The sequence below is a fragment of the Borostomias antarcticus genome, assembly GCF_949987555.1.
Source record: "Borostomias antarcticus genome assembly, chromosome: 11".
Taxonomy (NCBI): domain Eukaryota; kingdom Metazoa; phylum Chordata; class Actinopteri; order Stomiiformes; family Stomiidae; genus Borostomias; species Borostomias antarcticus.
Window position 1 is genome coordinate 18,338,697 of NC_140244.1, and position 24,943 is coordinate 18,363,639.

General features: G+C 45.5%; 2 protein-coding genes across 10 annotated transcripts in view; both read right to left on the bottom strand.

Moving 5' to 3' along the window:
* ubr4 (ubiquitin protein ligase E3 component n-recognin 4) overlaps positions 1-11,890 on the bottom strand; it is a gene marked incomplete at its 5' end in the record, with an annotated part of 54,721 nt that extends 42,831 nt beyond the window's left edge. For 5 of the 9 annotated variants that reach the window (XM_084445965.1, XM_084445963.1, XM_084445961.1 and 2 more), the window contains 17 exons: positions 299-421; positions 779-961; positions 1,405-1,533; positions 1,647-1,726; positions 2,061-2,199; positions 2,307-2,586; positions 2,829-2,998; positions 3,116-3,201; positions 3,308-3,464; positions 3,858-4,045; positions 5,557-5,674; positions 6,172-6,309; positions 6,502-6,610; positions 6,737-6,927; positions 7,026-7,085; positions 7,208-7,332; positions 7,799-7,918. In XM_084445965.1, the coding sequence (XP_084302091.1) occupies positions 299-421; positions 779-961; positions 1,405-1,533; positions 1,647-1,726; positions 2,061-2,199; positions 2,307-2,586; positions 2,829-2,998; positions 3,116-3,201; positions 3,308-3,464; positions 3,858-4,045; positions 5,557-5,674; positions 6,172-6,309; positions 6,502-6,610; positions 6,737-6,927; positions 7,026-7,085; positions 7,208-7,332; positions 7,799-7,895 (2,373 nt within the window). Of the gene's footprint in view, positions 1-298; positions 422-778; positions 962-1,404; positions 1,534-1,646; positions 1,727-2,060; positions 2,200-2,306; positions 2,587-2,828; positions 2,999-3,115; positions 3,202-3,307; positions 3,465-3,857; positions 4,046-5,556; positions 5,675-6,171; positions 6,310-6,501; positions 6,611-6,736; positions 6,928-7,025; positions 7,086-7,207; positions 7,333-7,798; positions 7,924-8,019; positions 8,162-8,269; positions 8,370-8,543; positions 8,684-8,876; positions 9,007-9,924; positions 10,029-10,324; positions 10,423-11,765 lie in introns of those variants that run through there. The other 4 variants (XM_084445964.1, XM_084445962.1, XM_084445959.1 and 1 more) reach the window with 2 other exon arrangements.
* A 648-nt stretch (positions 11,891-12,538) lies between these two features.
* Positions 12,539-22,448, bottom strand: emc1 (ER membrane protein complex subunit 1). The gene is made up of 22 exons (XM_084445250.1): positions 22,297-22,448; positions 21,718-21,845; positions 21,513-21,578; positions 21,211-21,304; positions 20,975-21,103; positions 20,644-20,770; positions 20,341-20,490; positions 19,979-20,146; positions 17,987-18,058; positions 17,799-17,897; positions 17,611-17,707; positions 17,270-17,386; positions 15,807-16,006; positions 15,418-15,567; positions 15,139-15,300; positions 14,825-14,944; positions 14,245-14,382; positions 13,905-14,078; positions 13,500-13,710; positions 13,259-13,343; positions 13,030-13,159; positions 12,539-12,908 (listed from the first exon to the last, which is right to left on the bottom strand). The coding sequence occupies exons 1-22, from the start codon at positions 22,392-22,394 to the stop codon at positions 12,729-12,731; spliced, it is 2,895 nt and encodes a 964-aa protein (XP_084301376.1). The 5' UTR covers positions 22,395-22,448; the 3' UTR covers positions 12,539-12,728.
* Positions 22,449-24,943: the final 2,495 nt, after the last annotated feature.

Sequence of the window (24,943 nt, forward strand, 5' to 3'; positions counted from 1 at the left end):
CTGCGAGCCGATCGGGACGTATAAGATTGGATCTGTAAACCCCTCACATTACAAGATCATCTGGGCCGATCATCGGCCCCGACCAACGTTCCAGACCAGATTTCTCCTCCGATTGTCGGGAGGGGTGAATCGGGGATAAATCGGCCCAAAAAACCTGTAGTCTGAGCCAGGCATTAGGTTGACACGCCTAGACGAGGGGCGTTTGACTGTGAGCTTTGTGTATTTGTAGCCTGCATGGAGGTGGCGATGAAAGAAAGGCGTTTTAATTCTACGCACGGTCAGAGTGAACAGATCATACCTGTCTAGCAATATACTCCTCCGCCAAGTCCACATCATACTTGACATTGCTGCACTTGGCCGCGGTCATCTCCACCAGAGAGGCGGCTTGCTCGCCCTTCATCCCCTGTTTGATGAGGTGCTCCTGCATTGACCACAGAGAGAAAGTTGAATACTTAGTACTAAACACCACGCAAGACATCAGTCCGGAATATCGGGCAGTATATTTCTAAGACGCGAACGGTGATGCTGTTGTAGCTGAGCTATGGAGCGATCTCTACGAGGAAGCCTGTGTTTGAGGGGGACCGCGCAGCGGACCTTGGTCCAGGCGACGTAGCTGAGCTATGGAGCGATCTCTAGTGAGGGGGACCGCGTGGCGGACTGTGTTTGAGGGGGACCGCGCAGCGGACCTTGGTCCAGGTGACGTAGCTGAGCTATGGAGCGATCTCTAGTGAGGGGGACCGCGTGGCGGACTGTGTTTGAGGGGGGCCGCGCGGCGGACCTTGGTCCAGGTGACGTAGCTGGCGACGCGGAGGCGCGAGGACCAGCGCAGGGTGTGCAGGATGTCGCTCTCGCCGGCGTCGCTGCAGCCGTCTCTCAGCTGCTCCATGTAGGACTTGGAGGGCGGGAGCACCCCCAGGATCCGCCACAGCACCAGGAAGTAGTACTGGAGCGAGCACGCCTCCTGTGGGCCCAAGATTAGAAACCGTTGAGCAGATGAACATCCATCATCATCATCATCATCATCATTCAAAGGTCCTGATTTTACAAAAGCACTGATCCAGCCAAAACATATGGGCAGCAATTAGGGATGTTAATAGTTAATCAACTATCGAATAATTGCCGATATGAGAGTAAATAAGAATTTACTCGATCTACTCTAAGATTTGGTTACTCGATTAATTGCTTGTTAATGGAACTGAACTTTTTTGGGGGGAACGAACGTTATCAACTGGAGTTGCGTAAAAGGTAATCATGATTTTAGGTCTGACTGCACATGAGGGCGCCAAGCCACGTTGTGAAGGCTAATTGGGCTAATGTGCAACCCTAGCAGCGATTTTACACTTGGGCTTGACCATTACGTGTTTCGGGGTGTGGGGTGCAGAGCGGACAGGGGCGAACCCTCACCATGGGTGTGATGGGCTTGTTCTCCTGTCTCCTCGCCGTGTCGAACTGGGAGCCGGCTGCCAGCAGGGAGATCAGCCACGAGTAGAGGTCGTCGTATTTCACGGCTCCATTGAACAGCTTCTGGAAAACCTGCAGAGTCATCGTCAACACTGTGAGCCGGAAGATGCACGCTGACCCGGAAGGGTTGGCTAATGGCATCCGAACGGTTTGACGCGGGACACGCGAGCGTAGAGACGTCTCACCTTGCTGTCCAGCCTGCTGCGGTCATCCTCCGAGGCCTCCGGGGACAGGATGCAGTAGAACTTGGGCTGCAGCGTGGAATCTAAAAAGAAAAGAAAAATAACAGGCAAGTTGTTAAGAGGGTCCTAGTGACTCATACTTAACTCGTCAGATGCTGAGATAGATTATCAAGAGATTATAAATTATAGAAGTATAGATTATCAAGAGATTATAGGTTATAGAAGTATAGATTATCAAGAGATTATAGGTTATAGAAGTATAGATTATCAAGAGATTATAGGTTATAGAAGTATAGATTATCAAGATATTATAGGTTATAGAAGTATATATTATCAAGAGATTACAGGTTATAGAAGTATAGATTATCAAGAGATTATAGAAGTAAAGATTCTCAATAGGATGGCATTGGGACTTACTCCTACCTGCAGAGCAGTGCTTAGACCAGTTCTCCTCCACTTCTTTGAAGCCATAGTAGAGAGGGAGGGAGCTGCGTTTGCCCCCGTCCTGAGCAGACCCTCCCCCCAAGCAGGGCGGGGTCAGGAGGTTGTACTGCACCTGCAATCACAACTTGGGTCATCTCCACTGCCCACTTCAAAGTCAAGTCAAAAAACACTAGAAGCTTACGAACGGCTACCTGAACAGAGAGAGCAGATCGTTTTTACCTGTTCAAACAAGTAAATGGGAGCCTTGGAGTACTGGTGCAGCAGGTAATCGAGCACCAGCAGCATGCGGGCCAGGTTGAGGGGCACGGCCTTCAGCTGGGAGTCCCTGTTCTGGGCCACCTCCGTGACGGCCTGCGTGACCAGGGCCAGCACGGCGCGCCGGCCGCGCTCAGAGAGGTTGTGGAAGAGGAGCAGCAGGAGCTGCAGGTGCTCCACGTTCAGGTCCTCCTCCCCGGGCAGGGAGCCCTGGACGGTGTGCTGCTTGAGGGTCCCCACAAACCTGGACGAGTCCACAGGGGGAGAGGAGAGAGAGGAGCAGAGAAGACGTGGAGGACGGAAACCATGAGCGCACAAACGCACTGACGGATGGTCGTGAAACAAAGACACTGTGCGAATACAGCGCGTGCTCTGGGTGTCATAAACATACACAAAATAGTCCACGACACCAAATAATTCATGACACAAAATAATCCATGTGAGGTGGCCATGTGAGGGTGATGTGTGCAGGCAGCTGTACCGTACCTCTCCCAGACCTTCATACACTCAGGAACGTCGGGCTCTCCCAGCTGGTTGGCCTTGTGCTGCCAGATGAGCAGGAGTCTGGAGAGCACCGACAGGGACTGGGGGTGGATGTACAGGGGCCAGGGGCCCTCCGAGAACGGGGCCACGCCCAGCTGCTGGAGTAGGGTGCTCTGAGGAGAATTCAAAATTAGATCCGTGTTTTTGGCGTCGGCAGAAGCAGAAACAGAGGCTCGGGTGGGAGGGTTTATGAAATGGGCGGAGAAAGCGAGCGAGGGTGTTTGTGTTACCTGCAGGGCTGGGGAGGGCAGGTCTGATGTCACCAGGGTGTGGTTGAAGTGATAAAGAGCCAATGCAAACTCTTCATCGGAGGAACCTGGGGGGCAAAGGTCAAGCCCGGTCACTCTCACTGACACGCAAGGCGTATTGTCGAGATTCATACACGTCACGTTAAGAATCCGTTTTATTTTTTCCTATCCGACCTTTGACGTCTTTGTCCACGTCTTTGATGATGCTGGCCAGGGTCGCCATGTGTTGCTCGTTGAGAGACACGCTCAGGTAGTTGCGGATGAAGTTGTTCCTGGACTTGAGCATGGAGGAGGTGATGAAGGTCAGGATGCTGGAGGCCAGACTGAGGAACTGAAACACAACCACACAGATCAGGACGGACGCGTTCTCGTTTCAGTCGGCGACGCCACCGCTGTTTGTGAATAGAGAAAATATCATAAAAATCTTAAAAGGATGACTTTAATTCCTCACAACATAGTGTAAAATACTGTAATTAGGGTAGCTAGCTAGCTATCAATAGCCAGTGTAATTGGATTCTATCTGGCTATGCTAGCTAACTAGCAAGCTAGTAGGGCTGCCAACTTACACAGGTATTAAAAACGGAAGGTTTAAGTCAGTAAAGCACTCAATAAGTCAGCTATCTACCTAGCACTAAAGATGCTGGCTGTCAGTAATGTAACACTGGTTTTGTCTCTTTGAGGCCCCTCCTCTTTGGTTCGACGCAGCGGTGTGGGAGGGACTCACCAGCTCTGGGTCTTTGCGCCCGGCCAGAATGTTGCCGTTCTCTCCTGCGTTCTGCTTGCTGGGGCTCTTCAGCCTGGGAGAGGTCTCCAGGGGTGGGGGGGGCGGAGGCGGCGGAGGGGCCACCTTGTCTTTCGTGGGAGATATCGTCTCCTCGAACCACAGGCCCAAGATGGGCTCGCTGTCGTCGTCTGAAAATATGCCGGAAACGTTGTGTTACACGACACACCGACCGCGCCATGCTGCACTGTGTGTACGTGGTATTACGAGACGAACACTCTTGTTGCAAGACCTACAATGACCTGGTGTGGCATGGAAGATTCAAAATGAAGGCATTCCTTTGATGCGCAGCCGGCTGATAGATTAGATCCAGGCCAGCATAAACATGACTAATACATTTGGTATTTGATTTTCAAGACAATTTAACATTACTCATGCTTCCTTGGGTTATGCACTGTGGGTCACAAGGCAGCCTGTGGCTCTTGCGGCAAACTTACTTTGTGTAAGTTAAGATTCTAAGATTCTGTAGTCTTTAGCGTGAATAAAAGTCATGAAAACATGGGTGTATTTGAGAGCCTACATTGAGGTTTCAAAGATACCTCAGGATTTTCTCCATTCCGTCACAAATTGTTTATGTAAGAATATTACCAAAGTCTTCCCATCTATGGTCCAAGATTTGGTATCAAACCCGGGTCAGGCTCTATACACCCATGATTCACGAGTGAACTACCTCAGCTTGCATGCATTAGGTGGACATGGCAACTAGCTACTGCTACTACTTTCATGAGAAGCCATAGGAGGACACAAGATGGGCTTAAGCGTGGCTCAAGGGAAGTAGATACAGAGCTACACAGAGCCATAGATCAAGAGAATGGAAAATTCCACTTTTTTATGCACAAAATAGCCTATGACAATCAAATCGTGATGACTGATAAAACTAGAATAAAATATCTAGTGTAGGAGGCTCAATACTAGAGCTCTTGGTCATCTGTGGCTCTGGTGCTAGTGTTACTGCTTCTACCAAGCTGGAGGGGCCACAATTCACAGCCTTTACTGAGGGGGATACGATGTAGGAAGCGTCTCTAGAACTGGGAGGTAGACGGCCAGTCTGTGGCCTGGGGACAGGAAGCTGCTGACCTGAGAAACAAGCTGCTCTTGTCCTCTCCTGTCTTCTCTCTGCTGAAATAGTAGACACTGTCACTAGCCTGCTGTTGTGGACTCCAAGGGCAATGATGTTGAGTTAGAGAGGGGTGTGTTCAGTGTGTGTGTGTGTGTCCGGTGTTGGTACGAGCCGCTACCTCGAGTCTCTTTGGCTGCGCTAGCCTGTTTCTACTCTCTCACGCAGCCCGACGCCAGCTGAGATTCTACACTGGCCGTCACGCCAGAACCTTCTCAGAATATCCTTGACTCTCCTCAGCCCTGACGCTAGCCCGGGCCAAATACACAGCTCTGCTTTCAGCAGGGACATAAACACTCGCCGTCACCCTGAGCAACACGCGCGTTTACTTATGGAAGTGAATACATAGAGCGTCTTTGGTGCACAGCATCCCCCGCGACATACACTCTCTCTGGGACCTCAAAGGGATCTTTCCTGTTCGGCCGAGGAGGTTATGAGTCAGAGGATGCTCCCGTGGTGCCCAGCCCCGGACTGCTTGATTGTGATTGGACGGGACGTTCCTTGCGGCGGAGGTCGCCAGCATACCTTGACTGCTGTCCTCCTCCGTGCTGCTGAAGTCGTCCTCGTAGTAGGTGTTGGAGTCGGTGGAGGCGCTGGCGTCGCTGCTGACCGAGCCTTTCCTCTGGCGCTGCAGCACGCAGGCCTGGGACAACAACAGACCATCAGCACAACCATTTATACTCAGGAAAAGTACAGTTGTTTATACTCGGGAAAAGTCATCTTTCTGTCAAAGTCTACTTTTCGGAAGTAGTCAACCCAACGGATGTAGGTTTCGGTTGTGGAGATAAGCTTCGTCATTCGTTTATTACTGCCCAATCAGTGGCGAGGGATCTGAATCCCGGCCCAATCAGATTCAATCCAGACTACGAGAAACAGCCTAGCAACCGCTCCGCCGAAGGTGATTGTGACTGTTTAAATTGTTTTGTTGTTGTTTTGTTCCCCCTATCCCCGAATGGTAATGAGTCCAGCCAGACAGGAGATAGTCTCGCATAACCAGACCTATTTTGGAAGTAGTGCGTGACCATGTGATCAAAGAGATGTGACCCCACAGGTGTGTATCAAACAAACGTGACCCAGGTACAATCGAAAGCACTTATCAAGGTAGCTGACAACCAGACATGGTAAACCAGGTGTGCCCACCTTCTTGTAGGATGTGGACAGCAGAGTGAAGAGCAGGTTGGTGAGAGGCACAGAGTCGATGAGCCTCTGGACCCTCTGGATGGAGGTGCTCTGGGCCATGATGTTGAGCTCAGCGGGGGGTCCGTCACTAGCCCAACCCTGTGGGAGTACAGAGGGGGGGCGAGGGGGAATGGAGCTTCACTGGGAACCTTGCACAGGCGCAAACATCTCACAGACAGAAAAAAAAAGCAGGCCGGATCAGCTGGATCGTGTGAGGCCGGTTTGACTGTATTTCCAGTATCTAGATGCTGATTGGTTGGGAGTGTGTGCGCGCAAGGCTGTTTCACTTACTGCACTCACCCTGTGCAGAGCCTCCACCTGCAGGTCCTGGAAGAGCGAGGTGAGCAGCTTGATCGAGTGGTTGGCCAGGATCACCGACAGCACTCCGAAGCCTTGGTGTCTGGAACAAAGAACACAAACCATCATTCACACAAATCTTTCACGTTAAACTCGAGATGTTGTTGTATTCGACGGCGTCATGGTGGTAAAAAAAAAAAAAAAAAACAATGGTGTAGAAGATGTTTACCCTTTGCCGGGGCCGAGTTTAGGCGACCCTGCTCCATCTTTGGTGCGAGCGGCGATGTCTCGGACGCGTAGAGCCGCCAGGGGATCTTTCTCTTTGCCCTTGTCGGCCAGAGCCGTGGGACTCAGGTTCAGGATCAGGTACAGGCTGTTCAGCAGGCACCAGGCTCCCAGCAGCTGGAAGTTCTGATAGTGCTGTGAGGCAGGGAGGGAGGCGGACGCCGGTTATAATAGCAACACTAGAAACAGCCCACTGGGACAGAAAAGGTAGCTACACGCTGAAAAGCACTAACCTCTCCGCCGGCTCTACGGGAATTACTGATGGCTTGGCCGATCATTTCATAGATTTCCAGCTGTTGTAAATACAAAGAGAGAGAAAAAAGAAAGGTCAAAGGTCAAGATTACCACAAATGACCATAATTAACGGGAGCCTGTCTTAGGTGTAATTACGCTGCGCTGTATTGGTAATACGCACGCATTTCTGGACTATGGTAGCGGCGTCGTTTTCATAATCCTCCTCTTTGGATCCGGTGGAGGCAGTGCGGAGTTGCAGGCCGCTGCCCACCTGCAGGATGGCCATGCACGTGGCCACGCTCACACCTGCATGGGAGAAAACGCTCACACCTCAGGACAAATCTAATCCTTTTGTAAAACCTAGGTATGGAACGATAACCTGTATAACGATAAACGGTGATACATTTCGATTAAATTTATCGTGATAAAATTCTCATTAAAACCATGTTTGATTTTCGCGTTTTGAAAAACTAAATACTGTCCAGCATCAACCAAAGTTAGCAGTGGTCTCCAAGACGCACTATTTTAACGTTTATGCAAAAAAGTCTATAGTGCTGCTAATTTGATTTGTGGTTTTCAATATAAAACTTGGTGAAATGATTTCAGTGTCTATCAGTAGTTTTAGAAAATGTTCAGTACATTTTACAATACCGCGATAATACTGATAACCATGATAATTTTGGTCACTATAATCGTGATATGCATTTTTCACACCGTTACATCTCTAGTCAAAACCCCTTTGATCTCGCGACCTTCGACCCGGTAGGAGTACCTGCGTAGAGGCAGCTCAGAGCCAGCACTGTCATGTCCAGCAGCCTGCCCGGCGTCAAAGGTTCTAGGACGGGCAGAGAGAGCGTGTCCAGCGCCATGGTTACGTCTATCACCAGAGAATGGAACCTGAGAAGAGAGGGCGAGGAGTCCAAACGTTTAGAGGTGTGAACGAACGCTTTGAGTCGTGCGTCTGTCCGGGCGGGAGGGGAACTGCAAACTCACCCGTTGCGGACAGCGGTGGCATCTGCAACGGTCGCTGGCATGATGAAGAAGGAGTTGGCTGAGACCGCGTCCTGGAATCGGTTGATATAGCGCAGGAAGTATGGCAGGTTGAGGCACACGCGCAGCAGCTTCTCAGAGCCGCCTGCACACACAAATCATCCAAAGAGAGAATCCGATTTTGTCAGTGACAGTCTGCTCCTAGGAAGTCTAGCAGATTGAAAACATGAACCGCTATTGAACAGATGCTCACCCAGTTCCTGTAAACTAGACACGTTCTGGGAGATGAAGGCATTCTTCATCTTGGCCTGCGTTGCCTGGTCTGTCGTCTGGTCGTCACACTCACTTTCAACCTAAAAGAAAAGCGAACACGGCAAGTAAAGAGTTAAACGCCGCACTAGGAGAAGAACTAAGCATCAATCCAAGATTCGCAGCTCAATTCTGATTCGCTCAACTAAAAACCCCTTCCTAGAATGTGACGTGGGATGAGTTGTATCTCAAGGTGCTCGTCTTCCTACAGGACTGACCTGCATGTGAGTGCAGGGAGAGGCCAGGAGGGTAAGGTCAGGGTTGAACACGGAGGTCAGCTGATTGAAGAAGTTCATTTGCACTTCTTTGTGCCGGAGCTCGGGGTTCACTGGGCTGGGCAGCTCCTTCTGGTCTTCCACTAATGACGAAGACGGACACGAGATGCAGACAGAAACAGACATCATACGTGAGCTAGCAAACTCGTAAGACTGATGAGACACGGCTTTCTACACAAACTATGACATAGTCAGGCTAGCCTTATCCAAGAGGTTTTCAGGAAGGACATAATGATGAGCCAAAGCATAGTACTTGAGAATGAGCAGGTGACTCACCGTCAGAAAGCGTCTTGACGGTTTGGGGAAGTTTGGCGGACTTCATCATAGCTGTGAAAGTAATGATCTCGGTTCTGTCCAGTCGGCTGCAGCCAGTGCACAGGCCCTTTATCAACAGGATCAGGTGTTTCTGAAGAGGAGAGGGTGACAGAGGTTACCACGGGGGACTGTGCAGGTACCACGGGGGACTGTGCAGGTACCACGGAGGACTGTGCAGGTACCACGGAGGACTGTGCAGGGGAGCAGACACTGCAGTGTGGGTACTCTAGTGGGAATGTTCCCAGACATAGGTCTTCCCAGACAAAGGTCTTCATTCGACAAATCAATTACGCTAAATCACTGGGCGATTCAGTGCTAATATTGGACTAGAACAAATCATCAGCATCATCATCATTATCATAACCTTTATTTCGTTTCTCAGGAATACAATTGAGGGGTAGGACCTAATTTTCAATGTAGCCGAGATTACGAAACAAGCAGCAAAAATAAAAACAATGTTATACATTAATATGTCATCACAAATAACAATATAATTAAAAATTAAACACAATAAACCAGTACAGATCAAGAATATAAAATATAACTTCTGACATAATCAGTAGTCAGTCAGTCATTAAAAACAGCTACAAACAGAGGCAGGAATGTGCAGAACCAGGGCTTTAAACTGCACATATGAGGGCAGATAACTAATTTTCAGCGCTTTTTGAAGCGCATTCCATGAAGTTGGGGCACTAAAAGAAAAAGTTGATTTCCCAAGTTCTGTCTGGGCATGAGGGATTTTCAGAAGCAGCAGGTCACCTGAGCGGGACAGATAGGGACTAGAATTCCACTCCAACAATGAGGAAATATAGGGAGGGAGCTTTCCAATGATCGCCTTAAAAATAAACCGGTACCAGTCTTTCAAGTCTCTCTGCTGAAGAGGACAGGCCTGCCTTGTCATAAAGGACACAGTGGTGAGTATCATAACTGTCGCCAGTGATAAATCTAAGTATAAATATACGCTCTCCCTGGGAACCCCTGGGTTTCTATGCGGTACCGGTTCTCTCACCTGTGATACAGCGCATGCTTCATCAGGGTTCTCCAGACGCAGCAAAGAGAACTCAATCAGTACTTTACAAGCTGCTGCTACCGACAGCAGATGATTTCTTGGAACTAGAAAACAAGATAACAGATGAACAGGACAGGGATTAGACTTCATTTGCAACGACGATTTTAAAGCCTCTTCTTTAAAATAAAATAAAATGGTCAATGTCACAGCTGGAATAATTGCAGTTTCAATTCAGTAATATCCGAAAGTGAGCTAAACACAACTGAATACAACCCTGCTATAAGGCACATAAACATTGTTCAGAAGAGATGCAACGATTTGCAGGTGCTGTATTGATTAGAAATAGTAATTAATCATGTCATGAAATAATAATAATAATACAGACAGTGGAAATACATACCTTGCCCACATACTGTGGTGATGTAATGGGCAGAAAGTGCCACAAAGGATGAGTAAAACGGCTCATACTGTTTGTCATGGTGTAGAATCTCAGATTCGCTGCAATTAAATGATAATTGCTAGATTACACCTTCTTCCATAACATACATATTACATACAACATACACAAGTTTCAAGCAATTACGTATTTGCCCACAACATACGTAACATACATTTCAAGTTTCAAGCAATAACGTCTTGGCCTTCAACATACATAGAATGTTTTCTTGACAGCAGGACGGTTTCAGGGTGAGCGTGACAGCAGTCTGATCATGTAATCACGCGCAAATCGATTAGAGAGCTGGTTGGACCTGGTTATAGCCGAGTTGACTATTAATGCTATGAATAATAATACAAGACACTAGGTGTCCATATATAACCAAGGCGTCAGTCAACAAACATTAGCCTAAACTAATATAGATATAGCTATACTCTTTATTATTCTAATGATATGCCTAGTTGAGATTTAGAATAGCAAGTTAATGCTGGCCAACTACAAATCCTAGCACTGTCATGGGATTCAACTATAGTTAACATGGTCATGGGGTCATGTTGCAGGTGTTTGGTGAACTGTCATTTGGGTCCTCGAAACTCGATGTTAACAGATAAAGCAAAATGTTTACAGTCCAATTCCATCGCTTTGTTGTTTATAAACATAACACATTCTGGATACATGGCCTTCTGGACTTTCGATTTCGATTCCTCAACCAAAGCAAAGCATTGACGTTGCTGCCTAACGTTAGCTCACACTCACTAGCAGTGCTAACGACGTAGACATGTACGCTAACTGAGCTATCTATGTAGCGAGACTGTCTTCAAATCAAAAAATTGCCCTGGCTCTGGGAACTTTGCTTGACAGTTAACTAGCTTGCCAGTCAGCCAACTATAGGCAATTATCGGTTAACTATCTAGCTACCGCTGTCGTTAATGTACTGCGGCTATGTCTTATAATCTAGCTCACTTCGCTAAGATTGTTTTGCAGTGGTCGAGCTAGCTAGGTAACGTTAGCTAGCCAGCTAGCGTTAGCTATGCTACGACAGCTATGCCTGGCTAGGGTTAGCTAGACTAACGTTAGATCCTAAACCCTAGCTGACAACATCATGATGAATGTGGCTAACGTTAGCCTGTCAGCGTTAACAGGCTAGTTCCATATTCTCTTCAAATATATTGTATATAGCTAATGGTATCGTTAAAGCGAACGGGAAGTTGACTAGCTAGCTTGCTGGTCTGCTCGGCCTGATGATGAAGCAGATTCCAATTGCTAGCGTAGCTAGCTCACGTTAACTGTTGTTAGCCACTTCACCTGTGCTAATGGATAGCTAGCTAGCTAACGTTAGCCGACTGGCTGGTTTAGTAGATATTCTTATTAACAGAGACGTAACCGCAAACGGTGGCACATTTACCTGTTGATTATAGATCCTATTAGCTGAGGTAGCTCTTTCGTTTCAAATGCTGTGTACGAGGCTGATAAAAGCGGTCGTACTGCAGCAGCCCACTCTGGTTCTACATCTCCTCCACTCGACGCCATCTTGAGATTCTGTAGAATGCTAGTAGTTTTTTTTTTACATGAAAAAATATGGCCGAGCCAAAGGTCCGACTGCTCATACCCCGTCAGCGAACCTGGCCTTCTCATTAGGTCCGACCCCGTACTCACAGAGTACTGTCAATGTTAACATAGGCCTGGGCTACTGTAGATCAGGGAGTTGATCTGAGTAATTGCACAGTAAAAAGCCTGGAAATTCTACTTTCAATTCAAGACGAACAAGTTTATTGAATACATCACAAAAATTGCAAGGAGTAGAATGTGGGAAAATAATTGCTTGGTAATCTCACTCTTTTAAAATGTTTATTTCAAACCAAGGGTTCTTCAAGTACAGTAGGCTCCGCTTCACACAATGATACAATCTGATCAATGAAAAACAATTTTTTATTCCAAATGAGGAAAACGGTGTTGAACATTTATTTAGTTTGTTATTTTGATTCTACCACAGATTAATGGACAGAATGTCTGACCAACAACATTTATTTGCTCTGACTTGCACAAATAAACCTCTTGTCCAGTGCAGGAAACAAAAAAGAGACATTTTACACCTGATCTGTCAATCAGATTTAACACTTATAACAACTTATAAACATCTTGCTAAACCAGTGACCTGACATTTCTTGAATTTGAACGTTAAAATAAATTAGAAAAACAAATGCACAGAAAAAGCTTTGCAGCAATCTTTTTTTTTTACATTTCCCCCAGTAACTCCACATGGAACGCTGCGCTCTGCTCCGGGCTGAGATGATGACGGTTCTCAGGCTCTCCAGATCCATGGACTGGCTCATCCATGCAGCAGAGATCCGCTGGCCATCTGGCAACACTACCGCCAAGCTCGGTTGAGCAGTTTCACTTGCGCCAGGCGTTTACTTATCATAGTAGCAAAGAATAGGCCGAAAAGTACACTACTAATCAGCACATAGTCGTAGTCATCCTTTAGCACATCAAACTGCTTGGATGGGTAGACTCTGGTTTGGTAGATGTCCAGACCATAAGCCACCACCTGGTGACAGAAGTCAAGGTTAAATCTATCGTGTGTTGATGTTGATTTATCTCACATTCAATAATTTTTTAGTCCAGACAACATCATTTAAGGTTTGTAAATACCACTAGCACAGACTCACCAGACAAGTGGACTCCAAGCCAGAGGGGGCAGTATATATTCCCCGCACTCTTGACACGGTCTGATTGTAGTTGATGAACCACTCTGTGCGAATCGGCATCTCTGGGGCATACGGTATCAGGTTTTCCTCACTGGAAAAAAAAAGAAGCATTTTTGTTTGACAGGGATAAAGTATTGTCAGACTGTGGTAAAGTATTATCGTTACAGATGGAAAATGTAGGTACACTAACCGGCTGTGTTCAGAGACAACCTCAGGTCTCCGTGGATCCACAAACATCTTAGGTAAGGACAAGATGGCTCCTGATGGCAGCCCCACTACAAAAAACATCCAGGAAGGGGAAAACCTATTTATTATTTAAGGTATTTATCAAATGAAATTGATGGGTGAATTACATTTATATATTTCTTTAGGCTAGATTTTTAAATTAAATTACAACTCAGTTTGACAAATAGTTATTTGGTGCCACGTACCCAGTAGGTGGCGACTGGTGATGCCCTTCTCAGTGAGCGTGGCCTCCAGGGTGGTGATGGCGGAGGGGAAGATGTAGGACTGCTGAAGCACCTGTGGCAGGTGGGGGCGGTCCAGCGAGCTGAACACAGTGCTGTTGTAGAGCTCCATCCCCTCAAAGAGCTCCAGCACAGAGAACTCATTCCTCCGGGACTTTGTGCTCCAATACTCGTACTAAGGGACCGTTAGAAAAAGGATTTGATGAGGAAAGAAAAAACAGGCCAGAAGAAATAAGCAATAGTGTTGGTTATACAATAGGTGCTGGGCATCAATTAACACAATACCACAGATAAATGCCATAGAAAGTCATACATGTCCAGTATTTTTATTAGTTCTAAGCGATGGGGGTTGTGGGTCGTGTTACTCACCACCACCCAGTTCTCGGAGTGGACAAAATGCACTGGCCCTCTGGCCTTCCTCTGGATGGCCTCGTGGATGATGCGTCCAGTCACGCCGTCCACCAGGAACATCCCCACAAAGCTACGCTCCTGGTTCGTGTCCGTGCTCTCGGTCACCACAGCCAGTAGATTAGGGTTTAAGTACTAAAGAGAGTGAACACATGAGCACAGATTATGCCCAGATTCAACCTATACCAAAACATTCAGACACATACTGTAGCAATCATTCACTTATGACTACCTTTTTCCTCTTTTTAATACAGCACTTAACCCCTGCAGTAGTGATGCAATGCAACCAGTGAGCATTTACCTTGTAGAGCACGCTCCTGTCTCCCATCACCCTTCCCTGGGAGTGCACATGCTCATTGGGCCTCTTCCCCTTGACCGCGACAATCCTCTGCACCTCTGTGTGGATGACCACCTCCCAGATGAGCTCGGTGGACAGGTCCTGCCCAACACAGCCACGTTACACACCGCCTCGCGTTTTCAAGCACTCATCAGACTCGATCGAATGATCTTCTTGTTTTTAAGGTTCCTCGTTCTCGTACAGAACTTGGACGGGCTGCATTCAGTTATGATGCTCTGTATACCTGGAACTCTCTCCAACAAACATTTAAGCTAGAGCTGCTTCCCTCCGATACGGAGTTCAGAGACATGGCTCTAGACATTGGTTCATCAACTTGTCACTGTTTTGGATCTTAATTGTATTATTGTTGTCAATTGCTTTATGTTTTGTTGATGTTTGTGTTTGCTTGTGAGCTCGTCGGCATTGGAAATGAGGGAAACCTCAATTGCCCTACGAGTTAAAATAAAGGTTTGAAGTGAAATGAAAGTAACAATAACAATTGTACAATAGAGATCCTAGCGGTTCTTCTTAAGAGTTCACTTGCCTTGCGTAACCGGTACCCGCTCAGTCTTCCCTGGCTGGAGTCCACTAGATAGAAAAAGATGGAGGAGGCCGTCTCCTGCAGCTGCTGCAGCACGTTCTTGGTGGAGGGGAGCGCGGTCACCTGGAGCGAGATGGAAGGACGAGAGAAGAGGACAGGGAAGACTGTGTGGTTAGCGTTACAAACATGGGGACAGGTTACAGGAAGAAAAGCTCCTCAACCTCAAAGCATAGCAACTGACGCGCCACGTTGATCAACATCACAATTGGGGCTCGAATTCAGCGCTCCATTTCTCAGTCCACTTTTGGCCTACCAACCTTGTACTGGTCATCAACGAGAAGCAGAACTTTAGCATAGTCCTGGTCCATCAGAGGCAGCAGCAGAGACTGGAGAACTGGTCGAGGCAAGGCAGGCAGGGAGATATGACTCTTCCTTCCAAAAATGGGGTTGAATACATGGAGAGTGGCCAATCCTGTGTCCTACACAGCATACGATACAAAAATGGAACAGAGAACAGAAAAGGGTTGATTCCTACACAAAAAAGATGCACCGTGGCTATTCGCCAGTGACAGCTGTTTCTAGTGCGATTATCCTACCTTGTCCTTGATCAGCAGAGTGCACTGTGGTGGATGAGGGAAGTGTGCGGTGGTTCTTTGCACCATCAGCTTGAAGGCTGCGTTTGGCTGAACATTCTCCAGGTAGTGCTTCCACAATATGCTGCCTGACTTGCTGTCGATCCCAAAGAGCTTGACCAACGAGAACAAAATGAATGTCTCATTACTCATGATGGCTATCAAGGGGAATGAACTACAGTCAAGGTTGGGGAAAATAATGGTGATATGTATTTTGGGGTGAACTAGAATTCCTTTAATGAATGAATTTGAATTTAGTGTTACACACATACACATTACACACACACACGCATGTACGCACGCACGCACACACACTAGCACACACACACACACACACTAGCTGACGGTCTCACCTTGCCAGAGGCAGTCACCATAACCATCATCTTCTGCAGGTTGAACTCGTCTCTGGACAGGTTCTCGATGGTCACTTCGTTCTTGACCTGGCTGCGCGGCTTGCGAGCGTCATAGAACAGCTTCCACAGGTGGGCGAGCCAGGCCTGTAGGAGGATGAGCTGGGAGGACAGTCTCTTCAACACCATGGACAACAGGCCATCTACACACACACACACGCACGCACGCACAAACACACGCACACACACGCGCATACACACGCACACACAGTGATTAGAGAGGTTATCAGATGGGTTTATCATATGATCAGATGGGGGGGGTGGGTTTGCACATAGGTGGACTCCATTCCACTAATTACTGTATGTGACTACTGAGAAAAAGTATTGTTTATTTGCCAGAGCAATGGGGGTGAATATTCATGAAATCAACTATTTACAGTTTTTTTAATTTCAACTTAATTTATAAATTTTTAATTTTCACTTTGACATTATGGAGTACTTTGTTTATCAGTGACAAAAAAAACTAAATTAAATCCATTTGATTCGATGTTGGGGGGGTGAATGCTTTTCATAGGCATGGTACATTTGGGACATAATCAGGGTGGAGAGGGTAGACCTGTGCAGTCCTCTAATTTTAAGATTAAAATAGATCTATCACATGCAAGCAACAAAGAGCCATTTTAACATTTCAAAACAGTGCAGCCGAAGCTATGCTAAGGGAACGAGGACAGCGCTCAACATTACCTTGAATGGCTGGATCCAAGCGCAGCGATTAGAAAGTACAAAAGACAAACAATGCAAGTGAAGCCATTGACAGACAGATTAAAAAGTAGATTGAGGAAAGACAGAAATATCAGGCGTACAAGCAAAAATAAAAACATGGGTTTGGATGTTGGACCAAAAACTAAATATACACTCAGTTGCCAGTTTATTGGGATACACCCATCTAGTACCAGATAGGAGGTCCTTTTGTCTCCAGAACAGCCTGAATTATTCTTGCCATGGATTCAACAAGGTGTCCTGTTGCAAACAGCTGTTATTTGAGCGTTTGAGGCCTTTCAGTTAGCTTGAACGAGCCTCAGTCTCCTCTGACCTCTCATTAACGAGGTGTTTTCGGCCACAGAAATGCCGCTCGCTGGACGTTTTGTGTGTTGCACCATTCTCTGCAAACCCTAGAGAACGTAGTGCGTGACATTTTGACTGTAGAGCGTGAGATGCTAGACCCACCACGTCTGCAAAAACAAATCACGCCACGGTCAGCGGCTTAGATCACTCTTCTTACCCATTCTGTTTGGTCGATCAACAACTAAACCCCTTCACCCCATCTACATGTTTGATATATTGAGTTGCAGCCACGTGATTGGCTGTTTGGAAGAGCGAGCAGGTGTACCTAATAAAGTGGTAACTGAGTGCATATTAGACGGCGATGTTAAGCATGGTGGCGCCGGCCCAGTTGAATTCTTTACCAGCCTTCTTGCCGAATTCTCCCTCCAGCTCAGCCTGGGTCCCCGTGAGCGGTAGATCCACCATTTCCATGGTAACCACATCCGCCAGAGCCTCTTCTCGGGTCCACACGGCACGGCCTGCATGAGCCCAGGACAGAAGACAGGAAACGGGAAACACACACCGGCTGTTTAAAACAGCTACGATACAGCCGTGATACACTGACACTCTGCCCCATGCACCTCACGGAGCGCATTGTGTTGCCTCCGTGTATGAAATGCGCTATACAAATAAAGTTTGATTTGATGCTGAAATAAAGCATTCAAATGAAAGTGGTTGCGGTGCAGAGCAGTTGAAAGAGTACCGGTCTGCTGGATGAAGGTGAGGGCGTGGTCTTCCGTCTGCACCAGGACTCTGTAGCCAACGGAGTCGTCCTTCTTGAGGAAGGCGTGGACGTACAGCTGCAAAGAAAGCACACGAGTCGACCCTCGCAAAACACGGTAGGCTGCTCACTCTGTGGAAAGATGGCGTTGATCCAAATGGAGTTCTCACCTTGTGTGGTTTCCCTCCAGTAGGATCCATGTGATAAATCACAGTGGTGTCCAACAGCCTGCGGCCAGAGTCGGCACTGAAGAGGTTAACAGTGCAAGCCTAGGAAAAAAAACAGGGCAATAGGTTGGATGGAAGCAAAAGAAAGAGCCGGTGAAATGGAGGAGTTCACTGAACTGGCAATGACTTACAGTTTCATTTTTGGGCATCATAACAGCAGCTACAGTCTTCTCGCCAGTAGTTGCAAATGAAGCCAGGAAAGCCTGAAAAGTAAACAAAAAAAAATCTGTTTTACTCAGAGAATTCATATAAGCCTTGTTTCTGAATCTGGGATGGCTGAACGCACAAGCATGGCAGTACAGGAGCACTGTAATATTGTAAAACAAGAAAATGCCCATGGTGCGTGTCGGCAGCATGTACCGTTGTTGAATGTCTAAGTGGTGTGGGTTTTTCTAGTTTAGAGAAGGAAGTCTATGTCGACGTTAATGAAAGTGAAAAACAATAACACACACAAATGACAGGAGCGTCCACCGATGAAATGTGTCTCTCTGCCTTTAACCAATCCCGTCCTCCCTCCCTCAAGGGCAGCCAGAAGCAGGCGTGAGGCGCACCCGCGGACCGGTCCGAGTGCTCCTGTCCACCTTCGTCAGGGACGGACAGTAGGGCTGGGTTTAAAAAATCGATTCTGAATCGATTCATGAATCCCAAAATCGATCTTTTATTTAATGAATGAATGAATAAATGAATAGTTCATTCATTCATTCATTCAATGATTCATTCATTTTTGGAAATCAGTATCGATACCCAGCCCTAGTATTGATGTGTTGCATAACTTAATTAAAGGACAATGCTCGTTTTTGACAACCTGGACCTTATTTACGACATATTATAAGACGTTTGACTCACCGAGATCACTTTGGTGTAGTTCGGAGGCTTGTAGAAGAAATGTAAAATCCAGCGCGAGCCAGTATATCCATGTAATGGCGGTGGTGGGGGCACCGAGAATGCAGTTTCTAAAAATCTATTTTCTGCCGCGAAACGGTTGTTTTCATCAATCTGTCTTTATGAATCGCTAGTTGTGCTTACATAGAGCGTAGGCCTATTGTGGTTTTTCACATGCCTCTGTAATATGATCTTTAGAAACATCTTTAGACACGAAATAGCTTCCTCACTTGCTCCAGCACGCATGCGCACAGCGTGCTGGAGCAAGTGGGGAAGCTATTTCGTTTATTATAAGGTATTATAAGCTATTATAAGGTCTTATAATATGTCGTAAATATTGTACAGGTTGTCAAAAACGAGCATTGTCCTTTAAGGTTACAGCAAAAAAAAAAAAAAAAAGTTTTAGTAACACTAACCGAATCGATATTGAATCGAATCGAATCGTGATAATCGATTCCGAACCTTGTGAATCGGAATCGAATCGATTCTTGAAATTCGACTCAATACCCAGCCCTAACGGACAGTGTTAGCCATCTATCATTCTTCTGCTTGTTTTTCGTTTTGGGTTCTTTATAGGGGAAACCCTTGCAAACACGGGGATAACTCTGCACAGAAAGGCCCAGGAGATACCCCACCTGGGTACCAGACAATCCTGGGGAGAACTCGCCTCCCGGTGCTAACTGTGTCTCAAGCGGGAATCGAACCCAGGACCTTCTTGCTCCATGCAGCCCGAGCGCGAATTCACAATAGTTGCGACCATGTACACGTACATGTACAGCTCGCATGTGCCACAAGAGTCACACCCAATTTTTGTGGACCAACCAACCAACCGACCGACCGACCGACCAACTAACCAAACTATAGAGCTTCTAGTCACTGCTAATAATTTGTGGATCCGCAAAATGCCCTCTCTCGCAATATCAAGAATAAATACAAGATGGCACTGTTGTGCATAATATAACAAGGCCAAATGCACTCTCACACACAATGTTAACGAAAGTGAAAAATAATCTGTGGATCCATCCTGTGATTTCGGATCGGCTCAAAAACATAATGTCTTCTTCCTTGGCCCACGCTACACCCCTCCAGCAAGTCAGAAAAATTGTTCTAACGTTTTTTTGTGTGCGTAATCCTGCTGACAGACAAACAAACAGACAAAACCACAGACAAACACACGGCATCAAAAACGTAGGCCTGGCGGAGGTAATTACAGACTGACAATGTTGAATGAAGTTACATACAGGTTTGAAGTCTCTGAGGGTAGCGATGAGGCCGTCATTCAACTGCAACAGAAGGTGATGGTCCGGGCCCAGCTGAAGGAAGAACTCGGACAGTGGGGGTTGCGCTGAGTTGGGCTGGGAAGACACTAGGACGGGCTGGAAGCCTGGCGTTAGCTCCAGGTCCAGAGACTGGGGAAACACAGAAGGGACAGGGGTAAAGAAATACTGTTTCTTGCATCATAAACATATATCAAACATTAATATAATAAAAACATTTGACACTATATTGTTTCATTCAAGCAACATGGTATTTCACAGCTTGGCACTTTCTGATGAAACAGTAAAAGCTAAAGAGGAAGTTATTTTGGTTAGTAGATTGATACCTGCAGGAGTATTTGGCTCATCTCTTCCCCTGTCTGAAGGGGTAGGGTGTAGAGGGACAAGGTGGCGGGGTCGACACACACCAGGTTCCCTTGGCCCACAACCACACAGCTCGCCTGTACACTGGAGAGCCACGGAGCTTCAACTGATCTCTAAAGATACAAATCACAACAAGGGAGCTTAGACAAGTATTACATATTCCACAAAATACACGTAATGAATAGGCTAATTATAAAGTGGAATGGACAAAGCCCTATGGCAGTACTAGAATAGCAGGAAGTGTACGTCCAGCCATGGAATAATACCTGCTTCAGGATCTCTCCGTCTTCGATGCTGTACTCTATAACCGCAAGGTGTGAATGAGGAACCATCCCCAGAACGTAAAGCTCCCCCTCTCCTCCGGAGTAGACGGACTGGTAATGAACAGCATCACTGTGGGAGAAGAGACCATCATCAACACAACGGGGGCACCAATAGTTCCATTTGACAGTTTTAGTATAAGTTTCTCAATTCAAATGTTGTCACAAAAAACATATATTCTATATACCACAAGCGTTAAAAATATATTTAAGCAACAATCTTTATATACTTTTTACATGTCTATTGTCCTGCTGCAGTAGAGGTGTGGCTGCTGACCTGTCAGGAAGATTCTCCACCCATTTCTGATGTCCGTTGGAGAGATAGTGGAAGGAAATGGCAGCTTTCTTAAGCACAGCCACATACCTCACAGTGTCCTGCACTCCCACCAAACATGCTGAGTGGAAACTGAAATGGTTCAGTTAAGCGTTAGTTAATGATTTTGAGACCTAATTAAGTAACATTATACAGCGACCACTTCTCCATTTGTAAAACTCAGTTAAAACACTAATCACCTTCCAGTGTCAAGCACCATTTCCCAGTTCAGACCGCCGATGTTTGTGTCCCAGGAACGAAGCAGGCGACCATTACCAACAACCAGCACAGCATCTTTAGGACAGGACAGGACAAGTTAGAGAATCAAAAAGCAGCTGTCAAGTAGAAAGGGAAATTTAATACTGTCTTCGTGAATAACAGGTTTCTATGAGAAGTCTCGCTCACAACCATTATTTCTCATGCAGAATGTTTCGCTGCAACCTAAAGACATTCCAGGGTGACTGTACTACAGCAAATTAAAATCTCAAGGGTTTGTGGTCACCTTGTCCATGCACCAGAAGTGTGTCTATGCTTCCCTCAGACCCGGTCTTGTCCACATGTCTCCAAGCTGTGAGAAATATGGTCAGAATGCATAAATAGTCTATAGAGGTGTATACATTTACATGTGCTAGTAAGGTGAAATCCAATGTAGTTCACTTTAACGTTAGTTGCTTCTAACCATAGCTGCTTGCACAAATGTTACTCACAAATGTCACCAGTCCTGGAATTGAGTGATGCAAAGATATTCTTCTCCGTTGCTAGAAGCAGCTTTTTAGACGCTTGAGATTGCGTGTCAAAATGGGCAAAGCGCACATTGCCCACGTATTGCTGTCTCCTAGAAATAACAGATATGATAGACATAATCCACAGTTCGTCAAACGTTAACCAGCAAACAGGTTCATAGTTGGTTAGGCTAGTAGAATCATTTTAGAAAACCATCATAGATTAGATAACACCTGTCTTTTGTCTGATATTCAAATTGTGAAACTCTTATCAGTAGTTAGCTAACGTGTAACTAGACTATAGTTTGGCATTTCATTTTTACAATCGGATATCAATAGCTAACTTTCCACTTAACTACACTAGGTAATCTGTCTAATGGCAATAGAATGTACTGGGATCACTATCTTGAAAGTGTACAGCCAGAGTACCTAGCAAGCTATATTCTGACACTGAATTCCCATGGGCTGGACCTAGGCTAAGCTATCATAGCTAGCTAGCAATGCTAGCTTACTAACAACAGCAGATGTATAGCATATTAGCTAAAGTTTGCTAGCACTACATACCAATCAAACTTCCCAACTTGATCTTCAAAGACGGCCTCTGCGGTGCATAATATATTACAAAATATAACAAATGAAAATGTTTTAACGTTAATAGCCATGATAGCTGACACTACCGAGAGCCCAACCGAGCGGAGGTTAGCTTTGACGGGGTCCTCAGGGGTCCTTGTCGTAGGCCACACAGTCCGTGTCGGTCTCAATCATGGATGTATTGGTCTCAACTCTCAGAATGCGTTTGTGTACCTCTGGATATCAGCGTCCAAAATAAGAATTTGATGTTTGCTAGCAAGGGAATCGTTTCCAGTAGGATTGACTTTGATTTACAAAGTGCCAAAGTTAAACTGCAAAGGTCTCGTGCCACGCTCTTTTGGGTCAGGCATGATTAAAGACAGCTCATTCATTAAAGGGGCCGTTCACTCCATTTGCAGGTAGTAGTAGTAGTAGTAGTAATAGTAGTAGTAGTAATAATAATAATAATAATAATAATAATAACAATAATAATAATAATAACAACAACAATAACTAGAAAGTACATTTCCTGGAGAAAATGTGAGGTGGGCTAGTTGCTGAAGATGGTTGTAACAACTACTGCCAATAATATCATAACTACTAACTATTGTAAATACTGAATAACTACTATAAACACTATTGCTATTACTATTATGAAGTGAGAAGAAAGAAAGAAAGATGGATGGAAGAAAGAAAGAAAGAAAGAAAGAAAGAAAGAAAGAAAGAAAGAAAGAAAGAAAGAAAGAAAGAAAGAAAGAAAGAAAGATGGATGGATGGATGGATGGATGGATGGATGGATGGATGAAAGAAAGAAAGAAAGAAAGAAAGAAAGGATGGATGGATGGATGAAAGAAAGAAAGAAAGAAAGAAAGAAAGAAAGAAAGAAAGAAAGAAAGAAAGAAAGAAAGAAAGAAAGAACGAAAGAAGGATGGATGGATGAAAGAAAGAAAGAAAGAAAGAAAGAAAGAAAGAAAGAAAGAAAGAAAGAAAGAAAGAAAGAAAGAAAGAAAGAAAGAAAGAAAGATGGATGGATGGATGAAAGAAAGAAAGAAAGAAAGAAAGAAAGAAAGAAAGAAAGATGGATGAAAGAAAGAAAGAAAGAAAGAAAGGATGGATGGATGGATGGATGGATGAAAGAAAGAAAGAAAGAAAGAAAGAAAGAAAGAAAGAAAGAAAGAAAGAAAGAAAGAAAGAAAGAAAGAAAGAAAGAAAGAAAGAAAGAAAGAAGGATGGATGGATGAAAGAAAGAAAGAAAGAAAGAAAGAAAGAAAGAAAGGATGGATGGATGGATGGATGAAAGAAAGAAAGAAAGAAAGAAAGAAAGAAAGAAAGAAAGGATGGATGAAAGAAAGAAAGAAAGAAAGAAAGAAAGAAAGAAAGAAAGAAAGAAAGAAAGAAAGAAAGAAAGAAAGAAAGAAAGGATGGATGGATGGATGAATGGATAGATGAAAGGATGGATGAAAGAAAGAAAGAAAGAAAGAAAGGAAGGAAGGAAGGAAGGAAGGAAGGAAGTAAGGAAGGAAGGAAGGAAGGAAGGAAAGAAGGAAGGAAAGAAGGAAGGAAGGATGGAAGGAAGGAAGAAAGGAAGGAAAGAAAGAAGGAAGGATGGAAGCAAGGATGGAAGGATGGATGGAAGGAAGAAAGAAAGGATGGATGGAAGGATGGAAAGAAGGAAGGATGGATGGAAGGAAGGAAGGAAGGAAGGAAGGAAGGAAGGAAGGAAGGAAGGAAGGAAGGAAGGAAGGAAGGAAGGAAGGATGGAAGGAAGGAAGGAAGGAACTACCACAGTAGTCATAAAAGGGTGCCTGTACAGAGAGCCTGCACGTGTCCCCAAATTCAAATCCCAACTGACACTGTGAGCATCCTCTCATTCACTTCAATGCAAAGGCATGTTGGCTTCAGACAGCTCTCTCTCAAAAAGTATAAAGGTCACAGCCTAGATATTGACACCGTAGGAATCCTGAGAAAATGCTGAACATTTTAGGCTATATGTCATGTCCGTGTAGCTTAAAAACTGTAGGCATGGCGACGAGTTAGAAAAAGGGTAAAATGCAAAATGAGCAGCTCAAACGTTTCAATGGAGAGCGCAGTTGGAAGGATGGAAGGAAGGAAGGAAGGATGAAAGAAAGGATGGATGGATGGATGGATGGATGGATGGAAGAAAGAAAGAAAGAAAGAAAGAAAGAAAGAAAGAAAGAAAGAAAGAAAGAAAGAAAGAAAGAAAGAAAGAAAGAAAGAAAGAAAGAAAGAAAGAAAGAAAGAAAGAAAGAAAGGATGGATGGATGGATGGATGGATGGATGGATGGATGGATGGATGGATGGATGGATGAAAGAAAGAAAGAAAGAAAGAAAGAAAGAAAGAAAGGATGGATGGATGAATGGATGAATGGATGAAAGGATGGATGAAAGAAAGAAAGAAAGAAAGGAAGGAAGATAGGATGGAAGGAAGGAAGGAAGGAAAGAAGGAAGGAAAGAAGGAAAGAAGGAAGGAAGGATGGAAGGAAGAAAGGAAGGAAAGAAAGAAGGAAGGATGGAAGCAAGGATGGAAGGAAAGAAAGAAGGAAGGATGGAAGCAAGGATGGAAGGATGGATGGAAGGAAGAAAGAAAGGATGGATGGAAGGAAGGAAGGATGGAAAGAAG